The sequence below is a fragment of the Delphinus delphis genome, chromosome 13, assembly GCF_949987515.2.
Source record: "Delphinus delphis chromosome 13, mDelDel1.2, whole genome shotgun sequence".
NCBI lineage: Eukaryota > Metazoa > Chordata > Mammalia > Artiodactyla > Delphinidae > Delphinus > Delphinus delphis.
Window position 1 is genome coordinate 1779272 of NC_082695.1, and position 21808 is coordinate 1801079.

The 21808-nt window shown below is 43.2% G+C and overlaps 1 protein-coding gene across 2 annotated transcripts in view; it reads left to right on the top strand.

Moving 5' to 3' along the window:
• STX2 (syntaxin 2) overlaps positions 1-19357 on the top strand; it is a 45259-nt gene extending 25902 nt beyond the window's left edge. Inside the window, exons 4-11 of one of the 2 annotated variants that reach the window (XM_060027857.1) lie at positions 4840-4914; positions 6573-6646; positions 7296-7404; positions 9359-9432; positions 9555-9692; positions 11819-11929; positions 13910-14035; positions 17185-19357. In XM_060027857.1, coding sequence (XP_059883840.1) covers positions 4840-4914; positions 6573-6646; positions 7296-7404; positions 9359-9432; positions 9555-9692; positions 11819-11929; positions 13910-13990 — 662 coding nt within the window. In that variant the 3' untranslated portion in view covers positions 13991-14035; positions 17185-19357. The remainder of the gene's footprint in view (positions 1-4839; positions 4915-6572; positions 6647-7295; positions 7405-9358; positions 9433-9554; positions 9693-11818; positions 11930-13909; positions 14036-17184) is intronic. The other variant, XM_060027858.1, reaches the window with a different exon arrangement.
• Positions 19358-21808: the final 2451 nt, after the last annotated feature.

Here is a 21808-nt window from a genome sequence, read left to right on the forward strand (position 1 = left end):
GTTCTAGTTCTGTAAAAAATGCCACTGGTAATTTGATAGGGATTGCATTGGATCTGTAGATTGCTTTGGGTAGTATAGTCATTTTCACAATGTTGATTCTTCCAATCCAAGAACATGGTATATCTCTCCATCTGTTTGTATCATCTTTAATTTCTTTCATCAATGGCTTGTCTTATAATTTTCTTCATACAGGTCTTTTGTCTCCCTAGGTAGGTTTATTCCTAGGTATTTTATTCTTTTTGTTGCAGTGGTAAATGGGAGTGTTTCCTTAATTTCTCTTCCAGATTTTTCATCATTAGCGTATAGGAATGCAGGAGAGTTCTGTGCGTTAATTTTGCATCCTGCTACTTTACCACATTCATTGCTTAGCTATAGTAGTATTCTGGTGGCATCTTTAGGTTTCTCTATGTACAGTATCATGTCATCTGCAAACAGTGACAGTTTTACTTCTTCTTTGCCAATTTGTATTCTTTTATTTCTTTTTCTTCTCTGAGTGCCATGGCTAGGACTTCCAAAACTATGTTGAATAATAGTGGCGAGAGTGGACATCCTTGTCCCGTTCCTGATCTTAGAGGAAATGCTTTCAGTTTTTCACCATTGAGGACGATGTTGGCTGTGGGTTTGTTGTATATGGCCATTATTATGTTGAGGTAGGTTCCCTCTGTGCCTACTTTCTAGAGAGGTTTTATCATAAATGGGTGTTGAATTTTGTCAGAAGCTTTTTCTGCATCTATTCAGATGATCATATGGTTTTTATTCTTCAGTTTGTTAATATGGCATATCACATTGATTGATTTGCATATATTGAAGAATCCTTGCATCCCTGTGTTAAAACCCACTTGATCATGGTGTATGATCCTATTAAGGTGTTGTTGGATTCTGTTTGCTAGTATTTTGTTGAGGGTTTTTGCATCTATATTCATCAGTGATATTGGTCTGTAATTTTCCTTTTTTGTAGTGTCTTTATCTGGTTTTGGTATCAGGGTGATGGTGGCCTCATAGAATGAGTTTGGGAGTGTTCCTTCCTCTGCAGTTCTTTAGAAGAGTTTGAGAAGGATGGGTGTAAGCTCTTTTCTAAATGTTTGATAGAATTCACCTGTGAAGCTCTCTGGTCCTGAACTTTTGTTTGTTGGAAGATTTTTAATCACAGTTTCAATTTCATTACTTGTGATTGGTCTGTTCATATTTTCTATTTCTTCCTGGTTCAGTCTTGGAAGGTTATACCTTTCTAAGAATTTGTCCACCTCATCCAGGTTGTCCATTTTATTGGCATAGAGTTGCTTGTAGTAGTCTCTTAGGTTGCTTTCTATTCCTGTGGTGTCTGTTGTAACTTCTCCTTGTTCATTTCTAATTTTATTGATTTGAGTCCTTTCCCTCTTTTTCTTGATGAACCTAGCTAATGGTTTATCAATTTTGTTTATCTTCTCAAAGAGCCAGCTTTTAGTTTTATTGACCTTTGCTATTATTTTCTTGGTTTCTATTTCATTTATTTCTGCTCTGACCTTTATGATTTCTTTCCTTCTGCTAATTTTGGGCCTTTTTTTTTGTTCTTCTTTCTCTAGTTCCTTTAGGTGTAAGGTTAGACTGTTTATCTGAGATTTTTCTTGCTTCCTGAGGTAGGCTTCTATTGCTCTAAACTTTCCTCTTAGAACTGCTTTTGCTGCATCCCATAGGTTTTGGATCATCGTGTTTTTGTTGTCATTTGTCTCAAGGTATTTTTTGATTTCCTCCTTGATTTCTTCAGTGATCCCTTGGTTATTCCGTAACGTATTTTTTAGTCTCCATGTGTTTGTGTTTCTTACATTTTTTTCCCTGTAATTGATTTCTAATCTCATAGCATTGTGGTCAGAAAAGATGCTTGATATGATTTCAATTTTCTTAACTTTACTGAGGCTTGATTTGTGACCCAAGATGTGATCTATCCTGAAGAGTGTTCCGTGCGCACTTGAGAAGAAAGTGTAATCTGCTGTTTTTGGATGGAATGTCCCATAAACATTAATTAAATCTATCTGGTCTGTTGTGTCATCTAAAGCTTGTGTTTCCTTATTAATTTTCTGTTTGGATGATCTGTTCATTGGTGTAAGTGAGGTGTTAAAGTCCCCCACTATTATTATGTTACTGTCAATTTCCTCTTTTAGAGCTGTTAGCAGTTGCCTTATGTCTTGAGGTGCTCCTATGTTGGGTGCATATACATTTATAATTGTTATATCTTCTCCTTGGATTGATCCCTTGATCATTATGTAGTGTCCTTCCTTGTCTCTTGTAACATTCTTTATTTTAAAGTCCACTTTATCTGATATGAGCATTGCTACTCCAGCTTTCTTTCGATTTCCATTTGCATGGAATACCTTTTTCCAGCCCGTCATTTTCAGTCTGAATGTGTCCCTAGGTCTGAAGTGGGTCTCTTGTAGACAGCATATATATGGGTCTTATTTTTGTATCCATTCAGCGAGCCTGTGTGTTTTGGTTGGAGCATTTAATCCATTCACGTTTAAGGTAATTATTGATATGTATGTTCCTATTACCATTTTCTTAATTGTTATGGGTTTGTTTTTGCAGGTCCTTTTCTTCTCTTGTTTTTCCCACTTAGAGAAGTTACTTTAGCATTTGTTGTAGAGCTGGTTTGACGGTGCTGAATTCTCTTAGCTTTTGTCTTGTCTGTAAAGGTTTTGATTTCTTCATCGAGTCTGAATGAGATCCTTGCCGGGTTGAGTAATCTTGGTTGTACGTTCTTCCCTTTCATCACTTTAGATATACTGTGCCACTCCCTTCTGGCTTGTAGAGTTTCTTCTGAGAAATCAGCTGTTAACTTTATGGGAGTTCCCTTGTATGTTATTTGTCGTTTTTCCCTTGTTGCTTTCAAGAATTTTTATTCGTCTTTGATTTTTGTCAGTTTGATTACTATATGTCTCGACGTCTTTCTCGTTGGGTTTTTCCTGCCTGGGACTCTGTGCGCTTCCTGGAATTGGGTGGCTATTTCCTTTACCATGTTAGGGAAGTTTTTGACTATAATCTCTTCACATATTTTCTGGGGTCCTCTCTCTCTTCTCCTTCTGGGACCCCTATAATGTGAATGTTGTTGCATCTAATGTTGTCCCAGAGGTCTCTTAGGCTGTCTTCTTTTCTTTTCATTCTTTTTTCTTTATCATGTTCCACGGCAGTGAATTCCACCATTCTGTCTTCCTGGTCACTTACCCCTTCTTCTGCCTCCGTTATTCTGCTATTGATTCCTTCTAGTGTATTTTTCATTTCAGTTATTGTATTGTTCATCTCTGTTTGTTTGCTCTCTAATTCTTCTAGGTCTTTGTTAAACATTTCTTGCATCTTCTTGCTCTTTGCCTCCATTCATTTTCCAAGGTCCTGGATCATCTTCATTATTCTGAATCCTTTCTCTGGAAGGTTGCCTATCTCCACTTCATTTAGTTGTTTTTCTGGGGTTTTATCTTGTTCCTTCATCTGTTACCTAGCCCTCTGCCTTTCCATCTTGTCTGTCTTTCTGTGAATGTGGGTTTTGTTCCACAGGCTGCAGGATTGTAGTTCTTCTTGCTTCTGCTGTCTGCCCTGTGGTGGATGAGGCTATGTAAGAGGCTTGGGCAAGCTTCCTGGTGGGAGCGACTGGTGGTGGGTAGAGCTGGCTATTGCTCTCGATAGTATTTTCTTTTTTACGAGATGATTCTTAAACGTTTCTGCTGGTTGGCCGTGTGCACCGGCGATCTGGGCCTGCGGCTCCCCTTTCTCCAGCATGTGGTCTTTAGCTTCAGCTCAGCTTTTCCTTGGCTTCTCAAGGCCTCGGCTGCCTCTGGCTCAAGCAGCTCCCTTGCTGGGCTCATTTCTCTGGGTTTCCTTCTTTTGAGTCTTCTTTGCTGCCTTTATAGGTTGATGACGTCCAGCTCTTCTGCTTATTCTCAGCAGGAGGACTCATAGGAATGACCTAGTTCCCAATATTGCCCTTGTTTTCGGAGGTTTGAAATCCTGCCGTTATCAAATATAGCCTCATGGCCAGCTTCTGTAGCCTGAAGGGTTCAGCGTCGCAACGCCTCTTGAGCCCCTGCGCACCTGTGTTAGCAGGCAGGTCCAGGCGTTCCGTCCTGAGTGACCCCCAACCCTGGGGCTCTCTTATCCAGAGAGGTGAGCCCTTGGAATGTCCCCCGCACTCTCAGTCCTCAGTCATGTGTCTGCGGCTGGTCAGCGTCCCCGGCTGTCCCCCGACTGGTGCGTCGTGTCCTCACTGGGTGGACCCCGCACAGACCTGCTCCACGCGCACTTCCCCTTGGACCCCTTCCCCGACCCTCCTTCCCCGCACGCGGAGGCGGGGCCTCTGGGGGTGTGAGTTCAGCCTTCCCCGGTGCAGGAACCCACGCTCCTGCCAGGAGCCCGCTTTGATGAGAGAGAGGACAGCAGGAAAGAAGTCAAACACGTGGAGGCTTTTTTCCTCCCAGAATATGGTTACATTTCTGCTTTCCTTTTTCAGGTCTAGATGTCAGCACTGGGTTCAAGGAACTGTGTCATCAATTAATTGGTATAAACTAGGTATCCTGAAACTTAGGTGTGCACCAGAGCTGCCTGGAGGGCTTGTTAAGTCACAGTCCTGGCCCATCTAGTGAAGTTCCTGTGAGTAGGTCAGGGGTGGAGTCCAAGAATTTTCATTTCTACTAAACACCCACCTGATAACGGAAGCTGCTGGTCCAGGACCCACACTTTGAGAACCACTGGGGTGATCAGCAGTTTTTCTCAAGAAACAAACAAATGACTATTTACCAAGAATACTGTTCTGTTTAAGTTTGTTGAACACTGATGTTGGATATTATAACTCATGTCTTTTTTTTTTTAATTTTGTAGAAATAAAAGAAGAACTTGAAGATTTGAACAAAGAAATCAAGAACACTGCTAATAAAATTCGGACCAAGTTAAAGTGTGAGTGTAAAGTTGTGATTACATGTAATCATTGACGGTGGGGATGTGGGTAATTATTATTTTCTTCTTTATAACTTTTTATTCTTTTACATTTTCAAAAGTTAAGATTGTGACCGCTTTAAAATAAGTTGTATGTACTTGGAATAGTAAGTCTTGTTTAAGTTCCTCATTATTCTAGAATTCTTAAACGAGGAGCTAAACCTAAGGGCTGTTAACCCTTAAATTTCAGAGTGAAGCACTAATTCGTGCCCAACAGGAGTTAGCACTCGCTTATAAATTGTTAATCTGTTATATTTTATGACATTTGGGGCTAAACTGCAGATATTTGAGAAGGCGACTAGCCTTTGACATGAGTTGCTGGGTTCTTCTTGAATGCCCTCGTACTCGGTGAGCTCCTTTGAACCTTTCGTAGATTCATCTCGGCTGACGGTGCTGGGTGGAGGTCCACAGCTTCCCTGTGGGACCGAAACAGACGTGGGTTTTCTCTGTGTGGTAGAAAGACAGACTGTATTTAATTTTTACAAAATGACATTCAAATCAAGAATATTTCTGAAGATCAAAATGAACCTTTATTAAGGAGAATTTCAGACGTATGTCGGGGGAGGGGGTCACCACCACAAGCCTCGTGTCCACGCCCTTGAGCTCTGCAGGTCCCAGTGGCCCTCACCCAGCCGGTTTCACAACCAATCCCAGACATCTGGGTCTTCATCAGCATATAGTTTTCTGTGTGTATTTCTAAGAGAAGGATTTTTCTCCCCCAAGTACAACTATAATACTACTATTTTTTCTTCTTCTTTTTTTTTTTTTTTGCGGTACATGGGCCTCTCACTGTTGTGGCCTCTCCCGTTGCGGAGCACAGGCTCAGTGGCCATGGCTCATGGGCCCAGCAGCTCCGCGGCACGTGGGATCCTCCCGGACCAGGGCACGAACCCGCGTCCCCTGCATCGGCAGGCAGACTCTCAACCACTGTGCCACCAGGGAAGCCCTATAATACTACTATTATATCTAAGTCACATTAATTACTATTATTTATTATAAAATATCCAGTCAGAATTCACACTTCCCCAATGATCTTTTTATTTTTTTATTTAAAAATTTTTTTTTAATAGTTTGTTTGAATTGGGTTCCTTATTTGGACCGTATCCTGCGATTGGTTGATATGTTGCCATGTTGCAGAGTTTTGCTGATTTCACCCCTTTAATGTCACTTAACAGGTTACACTGTGCTCTGTATTTCCTGTGGATTGACAGTTAAATTCTCCAAACTTGATCAGATTCATGTTGCCTGCTTTGAAATGTGAAGCTGTAACATCTGGTTTTATTTTCTGATATCATCAGCAACTGACAATTACCAAAACTCATAAATTTACTAGGAGTTGAAAAGATAAGAAAACACATTTGAGGTTAGGCTTGAAAACCTTTCATTTTTTAGTTTAAAAGATAACTCTTGGGCTTCCCTGGTGGCGCAGTGGTTGAGAGTCCACCTGCCGTTGCAGGGGACACGGGTTCATGCCGCAGAGTGGCTGGGCCCGTGGGCCATGGCCGCTGGGCCTGCGCGTCTGGAGCCTGTGCTCCCCAGTGGGAGGGGCCGCGGCGGTGGGAGGCCCGCGTACTGCAAAAAAAAAAAAAAAAAAAAAACTCTTTCCTGTTTGTTTCTAGCTATTGAACAGAGTTTTGATCAGGATGAGAGCGGGAACCGGACGTCAGTGGACCTTCGGATACGCAGAATCCAGGTTGGATTGTTGGCCGTGTCTGGATTGAAGCAATGCTGAAGAATAGGTCTTCATACTTCTTCCAAATTCAGAATAATTTCATCTTTACCATCACATTAGTTCTTTCAGCATTTCTGCATAAAAAAGGCATCGTATTTATAGACTCCCTCTCTAGATTATGAAGGAAAAAAGTGTATTCAGCCCAACAGCAGAATTCTGTTCTGAAGAGCAAAGAATTATCCCAGTCATTTTAGTGTTCATGGTAAAATCCTCACCGTCTATAGGTTTATGGTGCAGCAAAGTGGAATTTAGTCCACTTAACTCTACCTGACAAATGGGGATTATGTGCTCAGGCTCTGGGGACAGTCTGCCTGGGTGCCAGCCTGACCCAGTCAGCCTGTAGCTATGGACTGATTGACTTCTTGAAATGACGGTTTCACTTCTATAGAATGAGGGATAGTAATAGTATAGTAAGGTTACTGTGAAAATCAAATAAGATGATGCATGTAAAGTTCTTAGCATAGATTCTGGTATACAGTAAGTTGCTGTTAATCTTATTTTCCATTTGAAGGAAAGATAGTTTGAATCTCTATAATGTAATGTTTTTATGTATCACTTTTAATAGAAGCAATGACCAGTGTGTATTGATCTATCTTTTTTATGTTAAAAGCATTCAGTGCTGTCTCGACAGTTTGTGGAAGCTATGACCGCGTATAACGAAGCACAGACCCTATTTCGGGAGCGAAGCAAAGGCCGGATCCAGCGCCAGCTAGAAATAAGTGAGTCAGTGAACGTGCTATTTCTGTTAAAAACATATTTTCCTTCCTTAGGGTCTGACATGAAAGTATGTAACTTCAAAAAAGTAATTCCATCTCTGTTTTGGTCAATAATGTAAGCCTAAAGTGCTTTCATAGCTTCCTAGTCATTGAATCAACCAACCTATTATTCATTTAAATCCTTCAGAGAGTTCTAGGTGAGTGGACTTTAGATTACTTGTAGAGCGTTAATGAGACCTGGAAGACTCTCAACCGTCATCTCTTCCTGTATTTTTTGTGTCCCCCAACCCTTCCTGCCCCGTCTCAGGGGACAGTTCCCTGTGGGTCTCGCGGTTCTGCATGTCTGGTGAGCAGACACTCGCTGCCTTTTTGCTCCAGGCTTTCTCCCGCGGGTGTCTGTCTGTGTAACAGGCAGCCTTAGAAGATGCGGCTCGTGGTTCCCTCTGGGCGGAAGGCAGTTTGCTTGCTGAATAAAGGTTAGGCAGCCTTGCTTACTCCCCACTACGGAAGGTCAGGGCTCCTCAGCTGTGACACAAGCCCCCTGTGGGTGCACCTTCCACTGGGGCTGCTCTGCGTCTCCCACGGCTTGGGGAGGGGGGAGCAGCCGTAAACGTGAACCTCATTAAATGACATTTTAGGACCTGTCTGGTGGCGCAGTGGTTAAGAATCCGCCTGCCAATGCAGGGGACACGGGTTCGAGCCCTGGTCCGGGAAGATCCCGCATGCCGCGGAGCAGCTAAGCCCGTGCGCCACAACTGCTGAGCCTGCGCTCTAGAGCCCGCGAGCCACAACTACTGAGCCTGCGTGCCGCAAATACTGAGCCCACACGCCTTCTCACCGTGATGAGAAGCCCGCACACCTCAATAAAGAGTGGCTGCCGCTCGCTGCAACTAGAGAAAGCCCACACGCAGCAACGAAGACCCAACGCAGCCCCCCAAAATAAATAATGACATTTTAACATCTTTATTGAGATTTAGTTGCTGTGCCATGTGGATGATACTCAACTTGTACGGTGCAGTGGTTCTTAGTATATCAGCACAATCAATTTTAGACCGTTCTAGTCACTCCAGAAGGAAGCTTGGTGCCCGTTGTTGGGCACTTCCCGTTTCTCCCCTGAGCCCCAGGCTACTGCCAGTTTATTCTCCTGTCTCTGTAATTTTGCCCATTTGGGGCATCCACATGAATGGACTCGTACAACATATGGTCTCTTGTGACTGGTCTCTTTCACTTAGCACAGTTTTTTCAAGGTTCAACCACACTCCAGCAAACACCAGTGTTTTATCCCTTTTTTACGGCTGCATCACGTTCCATTGTGTGGATGGACCACATTAACATTGTTTATCCATCCATGAGGTGATGGACATTTGGGTTGTTTCCACTTTTTGGTGATTATGAATAATGCTGCTGTGAATATTCACATTAAATGATATTTTAATTATGATGATGTTTCAATTGGGTTTTTCCAAACTTCTGTGAACCTGTTCATACACAGCATTACTACATTTAACTCAAGGAAAAGTATTAACGCCCAAACTACAGAAAGTATTAGAGCCTCTGATGCTAATTTTGCAGTCTTTATTATGTGCCTTTAACATATGCTGGATCTAGTTTACCCCCTTTTCCTATAAGCCAGAGTTAAACTTGTAGGAAAACTGATACGCCAGAATGTATTATCAGTTTCGTTTTTATAGTTGTTCCTTATTCAGACTAAAATTGGATTTTATTAGTCATTCCAATCAAGATTTTTCATGAGTGTTTTCCAGTTCTTCCTACTTCTTAGGCTTATGTTAATTTCTCTCATCGTTAATATTTGCCTAAGAAAATACATTGGAGAGGTTAGAAAAACATTGGTTGAAAATATTAACAACTCAGATTTTAGTTGCTAACTTATGGGTGCAAAAGTCATTTTTAAATATTGCTGCATTCTGAATGGAGTTTTTAATTGTTAATATTTTAGCTGGAAAAACTACCACTGATGATGAACTAGAAGAGATGCTGGAAAGTGGGAATCCCTCCATTTTCACGTCGGACGTGAGTATGCAGGTGGCTTTGTGGCCTTGTGTGTTTGTATATATACAGATGATTTTTTTTCTTTAACTTGCAGAGCAATCGTAAGTTCATTAGTATTTCTCTTCTGTTTTTGTTTTTCAAAGATTATATCGGATTCACAGATTACTAGACAGGCTCTCAATGAAATTGAGTCGCGTCATAAAGACATCATGAGGCTGGAGACCAGCATCCGAGAGCTGCACGAGCTGTTCGTGGACATGGCCGTGCTCGTTGAGACTCAGGTAGTCACACACGTCTCTGCTTCTCCGAGACAGAGAGCTGTTTTCTGTAAAATCTTACGTTTGATTCCAGTATACCTGAGAAAGCCAGTATTCTGGATGCGGTCTCGTAATTCAGCAGTTGTAGTGTTTTTGCCACGTGAGACTGAAACGCTGTAAACAGCTTCAGCTTTCAACAGTGGGGGACTGGTTTACTTGAGTTATGTGTGGTGTGTCCGTAGGACAGCCTGTTAGGCAGCCACGGGCAACATCGTCTTTGTTCATGGAGGACTTTGAATGAAATATGTAAACGTTATGTGCCAGAATTTCAAGTTGACATAAGAGGGAGATACTAAACCTTACACGTGTATGTATAAACGTGAATATGTACACAACACACGCCCTTCTACTCCTGTGTGTATGTATATATGGCATGAACTCAGCTGCATGAAACAGTACTCACAGAAGGAAAGAAATATACCAAGCACTATAATAACAGTGGGACTATGGGAATTTTAGTCTTCTTCTCTAAAATATATGTATTTTCAAGTTTTCTGTAAGGACCATATACTAGAGTAACAATTGGGAGAAATGTATGAAAGAATAAGCCCCAAAGGGGATACACTGTGACGTAACTAGAAGCTTGTACTTGCCACGCGGTGTCTAGTACCACCGGCACGGGGTGACGGGGGTGTGAGGAGACCCTGTGAGGAGCTGAGGAAGTTGATACAGATTTTTGAAAACAGAAAATTCAGTGTGAAGCACAAGCCGGTGGTTCCAGTTGGGTTTGTGGCTGTGCTTGCGCTTCCTCTCGTGATGCTGAATGAGGTCCTCCGTGACTTTGCAAGCGCGTGAGGCCGGCCCTCGGTCACTCACTGATCAGTGGGCCATTGAGTTCAGCTGACCGCCCCGTGAAGGGGGAGCATTCATACCAAGTCATCTTAGGATTCACGTCACACTCACGTCCTCGCTCCCGCGGAGGCTGGTTTCAGGATCTCTTGTGTCCTCTAAGAAGGTTCGAGTCTGACTGGCCTATTTCTCATTGCCTGGGTTATGTAAGGATCACTGGGAAGTCCATCCAGGTGCCAGGTTCATCCTCCACATCGCCACTAACATTTGAAGAACAGTGTTTACTTTGAGGAACCTTGTCATAAAAATGTGTGCAGAGCTGCAGTGCGGTGCATTTGCAGTGTAGCGCGGGGACGGGGCAAGCTCACCCCTTCTGCTGGGAGGGCCGGTGTGCCACTCACAGTGCAGAAGGGGGAGAGCTGGGAGTCTGGCTGCCACCAGCTTCTTGTTTTCAGGAAGGAAACCAGTTAGACAATAAGACAATCAGTGATTCGTTTTGTTATTACTAAAGATTTTAGAGCGCCTTGGGCTTTTAATTAGGATTATTCGATGTCAGATGTATTAGCCGCCATTAGAAAAATCGATGTGTTCTTAGCTTTGTTCCATTGTTTCCTTTTAGAAGTCTGTTAGTGCCGCGTTATATTGGCTCGTCTAATTCAACATGTGCGTTTAATCAAAGCTTACTAGTAAGTTTACACGTGTGAATGAGTAAGTTAACTGTGCGCCATTCTTCAATGCTTTACCACTCACTGCTGCAGATTGTGTCTGCCGGTGGACAGAAGACCAGGTAATGTGTTGTCACCCCACATTTCACTGGATGCACCTCATTAATTTAGTCAACTTAGTGGCCACCGTAAGCTATTCTGAGGTTACTGTATTTTGAAGATATTGCAGCAATCTTCTACCCATTAGAAAAGATGTCATTCTTCGTCCACTATATGTACGTGCATAATCGTAAATATTCGCTTAGCCTAAAGCTAGCCGCGTCCCGTTCACTGCGCCCATCTTTAAGGAGTGTTCTCACGTTAAAGCATATCTCAGTCTACACGATACGCCCTCAGTTATCAGCATTGTTGCCCATCCCTTCTTGTTCTTTTTATAGTATAAGTTGGATTTTGATTATTCTGCATATTGTACATTAATAATGGTCTCATCTTTTCGTAAATGTGAAAAAAAATTCGGTGTCCATTACACGCACGTTATGTTCCTGTGGAAACTTTACTGCTGCTCTGTGGCTGTCTTAAGATACACAATTAAGTCATTTGAAAGTATCTCCTAAGTTTGAAACTTTCTGTTTTAAGGGTGAAATGATCAACAACATAGAAAAAAACGTTATGAATGCCACAGACTATGTAGAACATGCTAAAGAAGAAACGAAAAAAGCTATTAAATATCAAAGCAAAGCAAGAAGGGTGAGTTTGGTCCTTAAGAATTAAAGTGCGTTTTTCTCTGGATTTGGTTTTGAGTGTGCGTACATCGATGCAAGCCCACTTAACAGGTATTCCAAGAAATGAAAACTTGTTACATTAATGTTTCATTTGAAAACTGAAGTAATTCTTTTTGCTAAAACGTTTGAAGTTTATCAGATAAGTTATGTTGACTGTGAACCCTGTTGGTTTTAAGTAACGAAAACCCTTTGCAGCCGAAGTCGGTCTCTCTGCTTTTCTCAGTTGCATGGGTTCCAATTCCAGAGTTCTCTGTGTCTTGGGCCATTATGTGGAGGGACATAACGAAACTCATGGGACTGGAAGTTCTAAAAACCATTGGTTACACATCTTATGCAGTGAACACTTTATTCTTTGTTTACGTTATTTGCTAATCCTTTGGTTTGGAGGAAAGACGAGAATTATTTGAGACCATGGACCAAAGACGTTACATAGCACTCGCGTTGAAGCTTTGTAAATGAGTTTTAGTATCTTTATCTGAATCTTAACGTGTGTCGTGTGTGAGTGAAAGCTCTTCTAAGAAAACAGCGAAACCACAGAATTAAGTTCTGATTCAGGGACTGGAAAACTGTGTCTCACTGTGTGACCTCACCCATTACTTCTTGGTCCCTTTCTCTCCAGTGTGGAAAGGAGCAACACGAAGCACCAAACCCGTGCTTTCAGGGCCTGTCACCCTCCCACCTGCTGGGAGACGGCTGCCTCAGTGCCAGTCAGGGGAGGTTTCCAATGTGATGGCAAAAAAGGGAGTTTCAAAAACTCCTTGTAAAGAGGGAGTTTCAAAACGTTCAGGAAACATAGTCAGATTCTGAGCGCGGATTTACCCGTAACAATGGTCCATGGACGGTCTCAAATAAGATGCACGTCTGGGCTTTAATGTCAGCCTGCAAAGCATCTCACCCTGCTTTTTCTTGGGAATATCTGAGTGTTAATTATCTCTGAGACGTAAGACATGGTTTCTTACATAATTCTGTGTTACCACCTTTTGAAATATTGACCTTTAAAGTAAAGTGAGGTGATGAGGTCCGACCTGCATGTGAAGTGCTTTGGCTGGTCCAGGCACGAAATGGACTTTCACTTAAAAAAAATCATTAAAAAAGGGCAGTTCCCTTCCTTTCTCCATGACCTAAACAGCACGTCAGTCCAACGAAAATTTCCATGAGAAGTTCCCTGGTTTTACAGAGATAAAAGGTGGTCGGGGGATACGTCTTATCCTGAACCGGCAGAGCAAGCCTCGTTCTGGCAGGTGGCTGGGAGCAGTGCGCTACCTGGAGTGGCCACTGGTCAGAACGTGATGTTTTGTTTCAAAAATTATTACCATCTCTCTGACTCAAGGCCTGGCATCTGAAACCACACACAGCTTGCTCAGCTTCTCCCTCTGCTGTTAGGTGCGTGGTTGTTGAGATGTTGGCCGTCCCTCCCCTCTCCTGGTGTCCTGGTTCCATTCCCGGGGCAGCTGAGTTAGCCCCTGAGAGACCAGACGGCCCTAGTGGAGTGTGGTTTGTTTTACACGGCGTGGCAGGGGCAGTGAAGGACTTAACGGCCAGTAACAAACAAACAAGAAAGAAAAGAGTGTAGGGGCTTATTACATAGATAACTGATTTCTGAGTTCACTGACCTGGCTACATAGCTCTGTATACGTGAAAAAAAATCAGCTGTATGTCTCAGTCCATCAGAAATTTACTGAAAGAATGTGGTCATGCAGCTTTCTCATTGATGAAACCTAATATTTCGAGTTCTATAACAGTTTATCTCCAAGTAGTCTGACCTCATTAAATTAAAAACCCGTCTTTATGAGAACTGAAAGTTGTCAAGCAGAATTAATCGATGTCCCATAACTTAGATTTTAAAACGAATTCCAATAGAGTCTTTGATTTTAAATGAATGATGTCCTCTAACACGGCGGTGTGGCATTAACCACGATGTAATCGGCTTGCTTTTCTTTGACAGAAAAAGTGGATAATTGTTGCTGTGTCACTAGTTCTGGTGGCTGTGGTTGCTCTAATTATTGGCTTATCAGTTGGCACGTGATGTGGTGGCTGACGTCAGCGTGCATGCCTCCCTGCCGGCGCGGCAGTAAGTAACTCAACTAATCTGCTTGTTCACTCGCCCAATTAGCTAATGGTGGTACTTTGCCCAATTAACAACTACTGGAAAGCAATGAGAGGCTGCCAGCGGAGCGTTTGCCTGACTTCTGTGCCGAGAGCCAGCGTAGGCCGGGCGGCCCTGCACTTCTAAACCAGGGTCGTCTCCCTGGTGGTTTCGAAGCCTCGGCTGGGTTTGCCTCTGTTACTAAATGTGACGGTGGCGCAGGCGGCAGCCCCTGACTCTTCAGTCTTCTGTTTTTGGTCCGGGAGGATGCTTCCTTCTTAAAGGAGCCCTTCATTAGTGGAATAACCTTAGCAGTGAGGATTAATTCTCAATTAAAAAACTAAACTGTAATGTTTAATTTGTCTCTTAAGTTTTAACTCTTCAATAAGTGCAACAGCCGAAAGTTGCTCTGTGAACTCTCTTTATTTACTCATCATTTTACTGTGGAATTAGAGGGAATGGAACGAGAGCTGTGAAGAACACTCAGTGGAATTGAAAGACTTCGTCTCCCTTGTTTCCATTTGTCAGCGTCTAGGTTGTTGTAAATGTGGCCGCATTAAAGAGAAACCTTGTGCTGAGTGAGCATGCCTGTTAATTCTTAAGGATTCGGAATACAGAAGATATTCAGTTCTTTATTTAGAGTATCTTTATTTTTGTTTTCTGTGTGAGTATCACCCCTCTCCAAACTTCAGTAGATTTTGTGTTTTTCCTCCGTTTTTTTTATGCATTTGGAATCATCCTTCTTGCATTAACTCTTAAGTTAGAATGCTGCCTGGTGTATTAAATTTGGACATACCAGTTATTTATCTTAAAACGTTTGTTTGGCGTGATCATTGTGATTAAAATTATATCTAGATTGTGACAAGTGGTCCTCGATGAATTCATTATTTTATCGTGAAAGCAACTGCTGGCTTGGTAGACACTTGGCACTTTCTTAAAGAGAAGACGAGGAGTTTCTCAGCGTGAGCATCTGTGCACTGAGGACCCGCCACAGGCGAGCGGCCCTTGCAGTTACTGTCCCAGCGTTCACATGAGCCACCACCTTGCACTCGAGGTAGTTCCCGTTAGAAGCTCTGGGATGTTGAGTTTGTTAGCGATCCACTTTTTCAGAAGGCAGAAGGAAGGAAGGCTCTCTGTTTTCATCAGGCAGGATGTTCATGTATCCTTCCATGCTTTCCTATTACGTCTGCTGAAAAAGTGGTATATGTGATTTCCCTTCATTAATAATGATGGTATTTAAAAACTATTTTTATAATTTTTTATGAACTATGTATTTTCTTAGCTTTTTCTAGTGGCCATAATATGGCTAGTTTGATGTGCTTCCACTAAAGATAAACTTAATTTTAGATTGGATGCTGTGGTGATGCGGTGGAACGAGGGCAGGCTCCTCCCAGCAGGGTTCCCTGGGAGCCTTGGGCTTTGCTGTGTGCCCTGGGCCTGGCCCGGTGGTGTACCTTCATGCCTTTAAGCACGAATGAACACAAAACAACGCTCATTAATAAGAAGCACATCAGACAGCACACCAACAGGTTTTTTTTTTTTTTTTAAACACAAACGCAGTGGTTGGTGTCTTTAATTATACTTTTGAAAAACTATTCTTGCAGCAGGTAGTTCGGCACAGCCCTCCTCGGGGCCTGTAGTCCTGTGTGGAGGGAATCCTACTCCCTGGAGCCCTGCAGCGAGGCCAGGGTGCCCGGTTTTCTATCCAACGACACTGCTAAGAGGACACGTGGCCCAGGATTTACGTGTAGTAGGTGGTGGCTTGACTCCCAGGGGTGTGCGTGGGCCAAGGAGAAGTCCAGGCATTTGGCTTGAGTTGTGAGCAGGTTATTGGGCAAGAATGGTCATTAAATCTATGGCATTGAGAGTGCAGGAGCTCAGCTATCGTGGAAGTCAGGAGAGCACCTCTGGAAGCCAGATGTGGAAGCAAGCACGCACTTACGTGCTACCCAGAGACTCGGCAGTGAGAGTCAGAGTCTCCTGGTTCTCTAAGGTGGTTGGGGGCAGTGAGGTTGACAGGGGCATGTGGAGCAGGTTCTGGAGCTGAAGGGCGATGCCAGTGGGAAAGGAGGGGTGATAGGCTGAAGGAAAAAGGTGTGTCTAGAAAGGTGCTGAGAGAGGCTCCCCGAGAGACACTTGAGGACGATGCGAACATGGTCGGGACCACGTCCTCGCTTTCCAGGAAATGCCATAACGTTAACAAGCAACAGGAAGTTTGAGGGCGTGATGTCCTGAAGGCAGTGGTCCTGGGGTTCTGCATAATGGACGTGAAGGTTTACCGAGGGGCCCGGCCGTGCTCCCCTTCATGCAGTAATCGATGGCGCTCTTGGCAGGCTAATACCGATGCAGAGCTGGCCGGTTTGAGCAGCTGTGATTTCTCAGATGACAGTGTGCCATGAGTTCGGTAACTGTAATTTAAAATGATGAATCTCTGCTGTTTACAAAGAGAACTGGAAGTCAGACAGCGTGGTGTGCCTTTCATCTTCGTGAATTCCTCCTGTTCTCCCGCAGGCCAGACGGGCTTCCCGGAGAGGCTAGATTTCTTAAGCCAAAGGTTGTTTAGCTTTTCAGCTGTGCGAGGGCTTGTTAATAGACAGCAAAAAGTTACTGTTAATATTGCCTTGCTCTGGGCCCCGGATGCAGCAGGAGACCGAGTTAATGGCTTGTTGATTTCTTCCTTGTATCACACCTCAATGTAAAAAAAGGTATAAATAAGATTTTTTTCAGCAAGTGAGAAATAAATCCATTTAAAGTTTTAAAAAGATGTACAACGCATCCAAGAAATAACTGTTTGGGATTTTCTTGTGATCAATAGAACGTGTTCATGAAGACCCCACATGGTGTCAAGTAGACATTGCCTTTTACCTCCAGGAGTAAATAGTTGTTGTCTTAATAATATGTATTTTAAGTTATTAAATTCATTTAATATACATGTGTCTATAACTTAGTGCTTTGCCTCTGGAACTTTCCTTCCCCACCCCTCCCTTTTCTATGACCTGTAGGGGTTCTTTCTTGATGATGGGCTTGTATTTTAAACATCTCAAATTCCAGGAGAATTTTGTTAGGAAATGACGTTAGTGATTTCTTTCCTTTGATATCTTGCAAATTAATAAATGTTTTTCTTTATCTTGCAGAAAATGATGTTCATTATTATTTGCGTAGTTATTTTGCTTGTGATCCTTGGAATTATCCTGGCAACAACATTGTCATAGCAACCATGTCCCAAGAGCCATTTATCCTTGGAGTCAGACCACATCTGCAGCAAATGAGCCTCCTCCCATTTCATGAATGAATCCTAGACATTGTGACACGTGGCATTGAGTGCTGACTTTTTATTAGTGAATTCAAGGAGAAAACGCAACAGAATGTATTGTTTGGTGAGAAAAGCAGAATGGATGTGATGAGTTAACCCAGACATCCTCGGACTCTACGTAACACACCACGAAAAATTAACAATGTGAAACTGGTTTCAGTGGCCTTAAAATAAGGAATTATTGAAATTTTCAGTTTTTTTTATATTTCAGTGTTAAAAATGTATGTGAGGTTTAATTAGGAATGTCTTATGTTATGAAGCTCTTAGATGTGAGGTCTAAGACTTTCTTCCCTCTCCCAGCTAACATGCTGATTGAGACGTTTTTGTACTGTGTTTGTGTTTATGTTTGCAAAAATTATTTTTATTATCACAGAGCTGTTTTGTAAGATATCTATAATTTTAAATGTTTATAAATTGTTTAATATATTAACATCTTAATTTACTCCAATTTTATATATTAACTATTGCCTTTTAAAAGAAATAGGAAGGTTCATGATATTAGAGCCATTTTTGCACAGTTGTTTACAAAGTTTGCCCTCGGCCTAGAAGACATTGGTTGCAAGGTTCCCCCAAAAGCCTTTGTAGTGCCTTCTGTTAAAATTGATTTATAAGGTTTAAATGCGCCCAGCACCCTGCGGGAAAAGCTCAATTATTGTACTCAGCTCCATTTCTAGCTGTGTCATTACCCAAGATAATAAATTAGTTACTGCACTGTAAAGACAATGGTCTCTTCTTTTACTCATTACAAAATAAGGTTTGTGATTCCCTGTTTAACACTGATAAAGTCTCAATTTAAGATGGTGATAAAACCAAATTTTAAACTCAAGGGGATTATTCCCAGACATTACGTAATTCTTTTAAATTTCAACCGTTGTACAGGTCACCTAAATGTTCTTGTTCAGTACCTACTCTTCTGCTGAACTTTAAAAGTTAATTCCCAAAGTTTACAGGAATCTTTGATAATTAACATTTTTATTACTCATTATTTTTAGTATAATATGCTTTATTTTTAGACTGTAAAATGTATGAAATCTTACTAGTGAATGGACATCTATAAGATAGCATCTCGTCAAAATTTTAAATGAATTATGTGAAGGATACTCAGAATATAGTTAACTCTTGTTACTTCTGTATGTGATTGTGTAAGCACAAGACTATTTAACATTGGCTTGAAAACTGATATAGATACGCTTGACTGCAAACTGTGTGAATTATATTGGACCGTTTAGAAACTGTGTTCCTTATTCAGTACAATTATGAATTTCACTCATTCATACTTTATACATCTAACTGCTTAGCTTAGGCTTAAGTCTGTATTTATGCATTTTATTTACTTGCTGGTCATCACTGTGTAGTCCAAATTCCTATAGGAGTATCCTGGCTCTAGCATATATATTTCTTAAATCTTTAAAAAGCCTGTCAGTGGGACACGCTCCCTGATTTGTGCTTAAGTTGAAGGTGTGACTTGTCCTGAAGGATATTTAAATTTCTAGAGATCATGCTTGTATTAATGTAACTTTTGTACATCCAAACATTTGTCTGTATGATTATGTCCCTGTGCAGAGGAACTTTGTGCTCCCCCTGTGTCCCACTGTTCCCTTCAAGTTAAGTCTTTTTAGTCCCCACCTCTCATAATAATTCTTACTGTATTTTTTCAAGACGTTCTTTCTGGATTTGAAGTACTTACTGAATCTGTGTTTTCTAGTTGAAGATATGGAAGTGCTTTTTGATTTGTACTTAGGTGTTTAAGTCATCCATCAGGTAACATATTTTGTATGTCTAAGCCTCATGTACCTATTTGAAATGAGATTTTTAAAAATACATATACAGGTTCATTTGTTACTTTTTATCATTTCTTCAAATATTTCATGTTTACATTAAAAAAAATCTCAGAGAACCAAAAAAGAAATATTTACTTTCTGCCTCGTGTTCATTTCTGTAAAGATTTTTGGGGAGATATTTTATTGCATATCCATTAATAAATTCTACTATGAAAATCACCTCTGGCCATTATGTGTAATGATATAATGTGAGTTAATAATTTTAGGTGTTTTTGATAAATTTTTGACTGTTTTATTTATTACTATTGTTATTATTACAAGCTTCTGTGGTTCGTGTCTCAGATATCAGCAGGACATACTGAGGAACCCACCTGAATTCTTGCTATTGACAACAACGGCCAATCCAGGGGTTTTGGCTTTGAATGCTTTTGCCAGTTTGACAGGTTCTCATGAACATTTATTAACAGGGCGACCCCCTCCCCCCATATTCTGAGTTATTTAGCCTCTAGACTTTCCTTAATCCTCTTTTAGTTTTTATTAGGTGGAATTTCCTTAATCCATAACGCTTACTGAATTCTAACCATGCTGGAAAGTGATGTTCAAAATCCAGAATATAAAAAAAGAAAGAGGGGCTTCCCTGGTGGCGCGGTGGGTGAGAGTCCGCCTGCCGATGCAGGGGACGCGGGTTCGTGCCCCGGTCCGGGAGGATCCCACGTGCCGCGGAGCGGCTGGGCCCGTGAGCCATGGCCGCTGAGCCTGCGCGTCCGGACCCTGTGCTCTGCAACGGGAGAGGCCACAACAGTGAGAGGCCCGCGTACCGCAAAAAAAAAAAAAAAAAAAAAAAAGACAAATAAGCTAGTCCTGGAGCACATCAGTCCATGGAGGGGGACCCCGACACGTGACCTGTAACTGCCTTTTCCTCTATTTCGCAGGGACTTTCCTTTCAAGCTGCAGTCTTGATGTGCACATTCAGTAATTTAGTGCCTTTGTCTATGCTTCTTCAAGAATACGAAGCTTATCGCCTGAATGGAGTTTTCGGGTTCGCACCCTTGGGCATTTCCGGGTGGAAAGGTACCCAGAGGGCGGGGAAGCAGCCCCTCCGGGTGGGAGGTGGCCGTTCAGCTTCCCTTGGAGGCTTTGTCTGGGGCACTGAGGGGCAAGGTCACCGCCCACCGGCCGCATCTCAGAGCTCAGAGAGACACGCCTTCCCAGGGTTCAGGCACCCACGCCGCGCCAGGGTCTCCACACCTGCTCTGTCGACGGTGGCCCCGGAGGGTGGAGCGGACATCCGGGGACGGGGCGGGGGCTGGCTTGCGAGTCAACCAGCGGCCGCGTCCTTTCTGGGACCTCTTCCAACGAATTGTTGTTAATTTCTTCCCTAAAGCGAAGCCCACATCCTTCCGCAGGTTTAAAGGGTGGCACCCCCAGGTCAGGGGGCCGGGCCCCCGGGGGTTCAGGGGTCAGGGTCGGGGGGCAGGCCGGGGGTCAGTCTGCATCTTCTCCTGGCTGTGACTCGTGTGCTTGGCGAGAACCCCTGTGACAACTGAGGCTACTGTTTCAGCTAACACGCAGCACGTTTCCCTGGGCCATGACGGTGAGCCTCAGGGAGAACGGACTCCAGAGGGAGACGAGGGCGAAGCCCGGCCTCTGGAGGGCAGCCGAGCAAGGCCTGGGGGCGTCTCCGCCTGGTTTCCAGAGCGCAGCGCACGCCGCACAGCTGTGCGCCGGGGCCCGCCTTGCTTAAGACTGGACGCAGGGTGTGATGTGGACGAGACGGCGCGCTCTGCGGAGGCGGCCCGCGTCCGAGCTGCCGCCGGACTGAAGACGCACCTACGCCTCCGGAGAGGACGCCGTGTACGTACGTCTACGGCCGTAGACGGCCGTCGTTTCGTCTGCCGCTCGGGCAACATCCGGTCGTCATTTCCGGTCTTGCCTCCCTTGAACGAGCAGGTTTCTAAACCAGGAAAACGGTTAAGGGCCGGCCTGTGAGAAAGGGGTAAGTTCCAGAAAAGGCAGCGTGGTCCGCGCGAGCGAGGGCAGTGGGTCGGCAGGTTCAGCCGGCGGGCCTGTGACCTCTGTCGACTGCAGAAAAACGCACAACCTAAAAGTGGAGATGTTTTATTTGCTGTCTTTATTGAGGCTGTAAGCCCGGGGTACGGCCTCTCAGATCGCTCCGAGGGGCCGCTCCAAAGAGGTCGGGGAGTAGCCAGGATGTATAGGAGTTTTTGTTGGAAAAAATCAAAAAACAAAACAAGTAGTCGAACATCAGGAGATTGCTGCTAATCACAAAAACAGACACATCTCAGCGTAATGATTTTAGTGCTTTTCTATGTATGGGAGATGCAGGAGTCTGGGCTCATTGAAGTGATACCTTGGATGTGCACCTTAGCTGTCTAGGGCCAGTGTGCTGCTTTTCTCCATCCTGAATCCCCTCAGGGTGCCCAGTCAGGGCGGCCACAGTGGTGATGGCTTGAGAGTGGCCAACATTCACTGTTTACTGAAATGGCAGGCGATGTATATATTTTTAATTGAAGTCTAGTTGATTTACAGTGTTGTGTTAATTTCTGCTGTGCAGCAAAGTGATGCGGTTACACATAAATGTCCACTTTTTCAAATATTCTTTTCCAGTTTGGTTTATAGCAGGCTATTGAACATAGTTCCCTG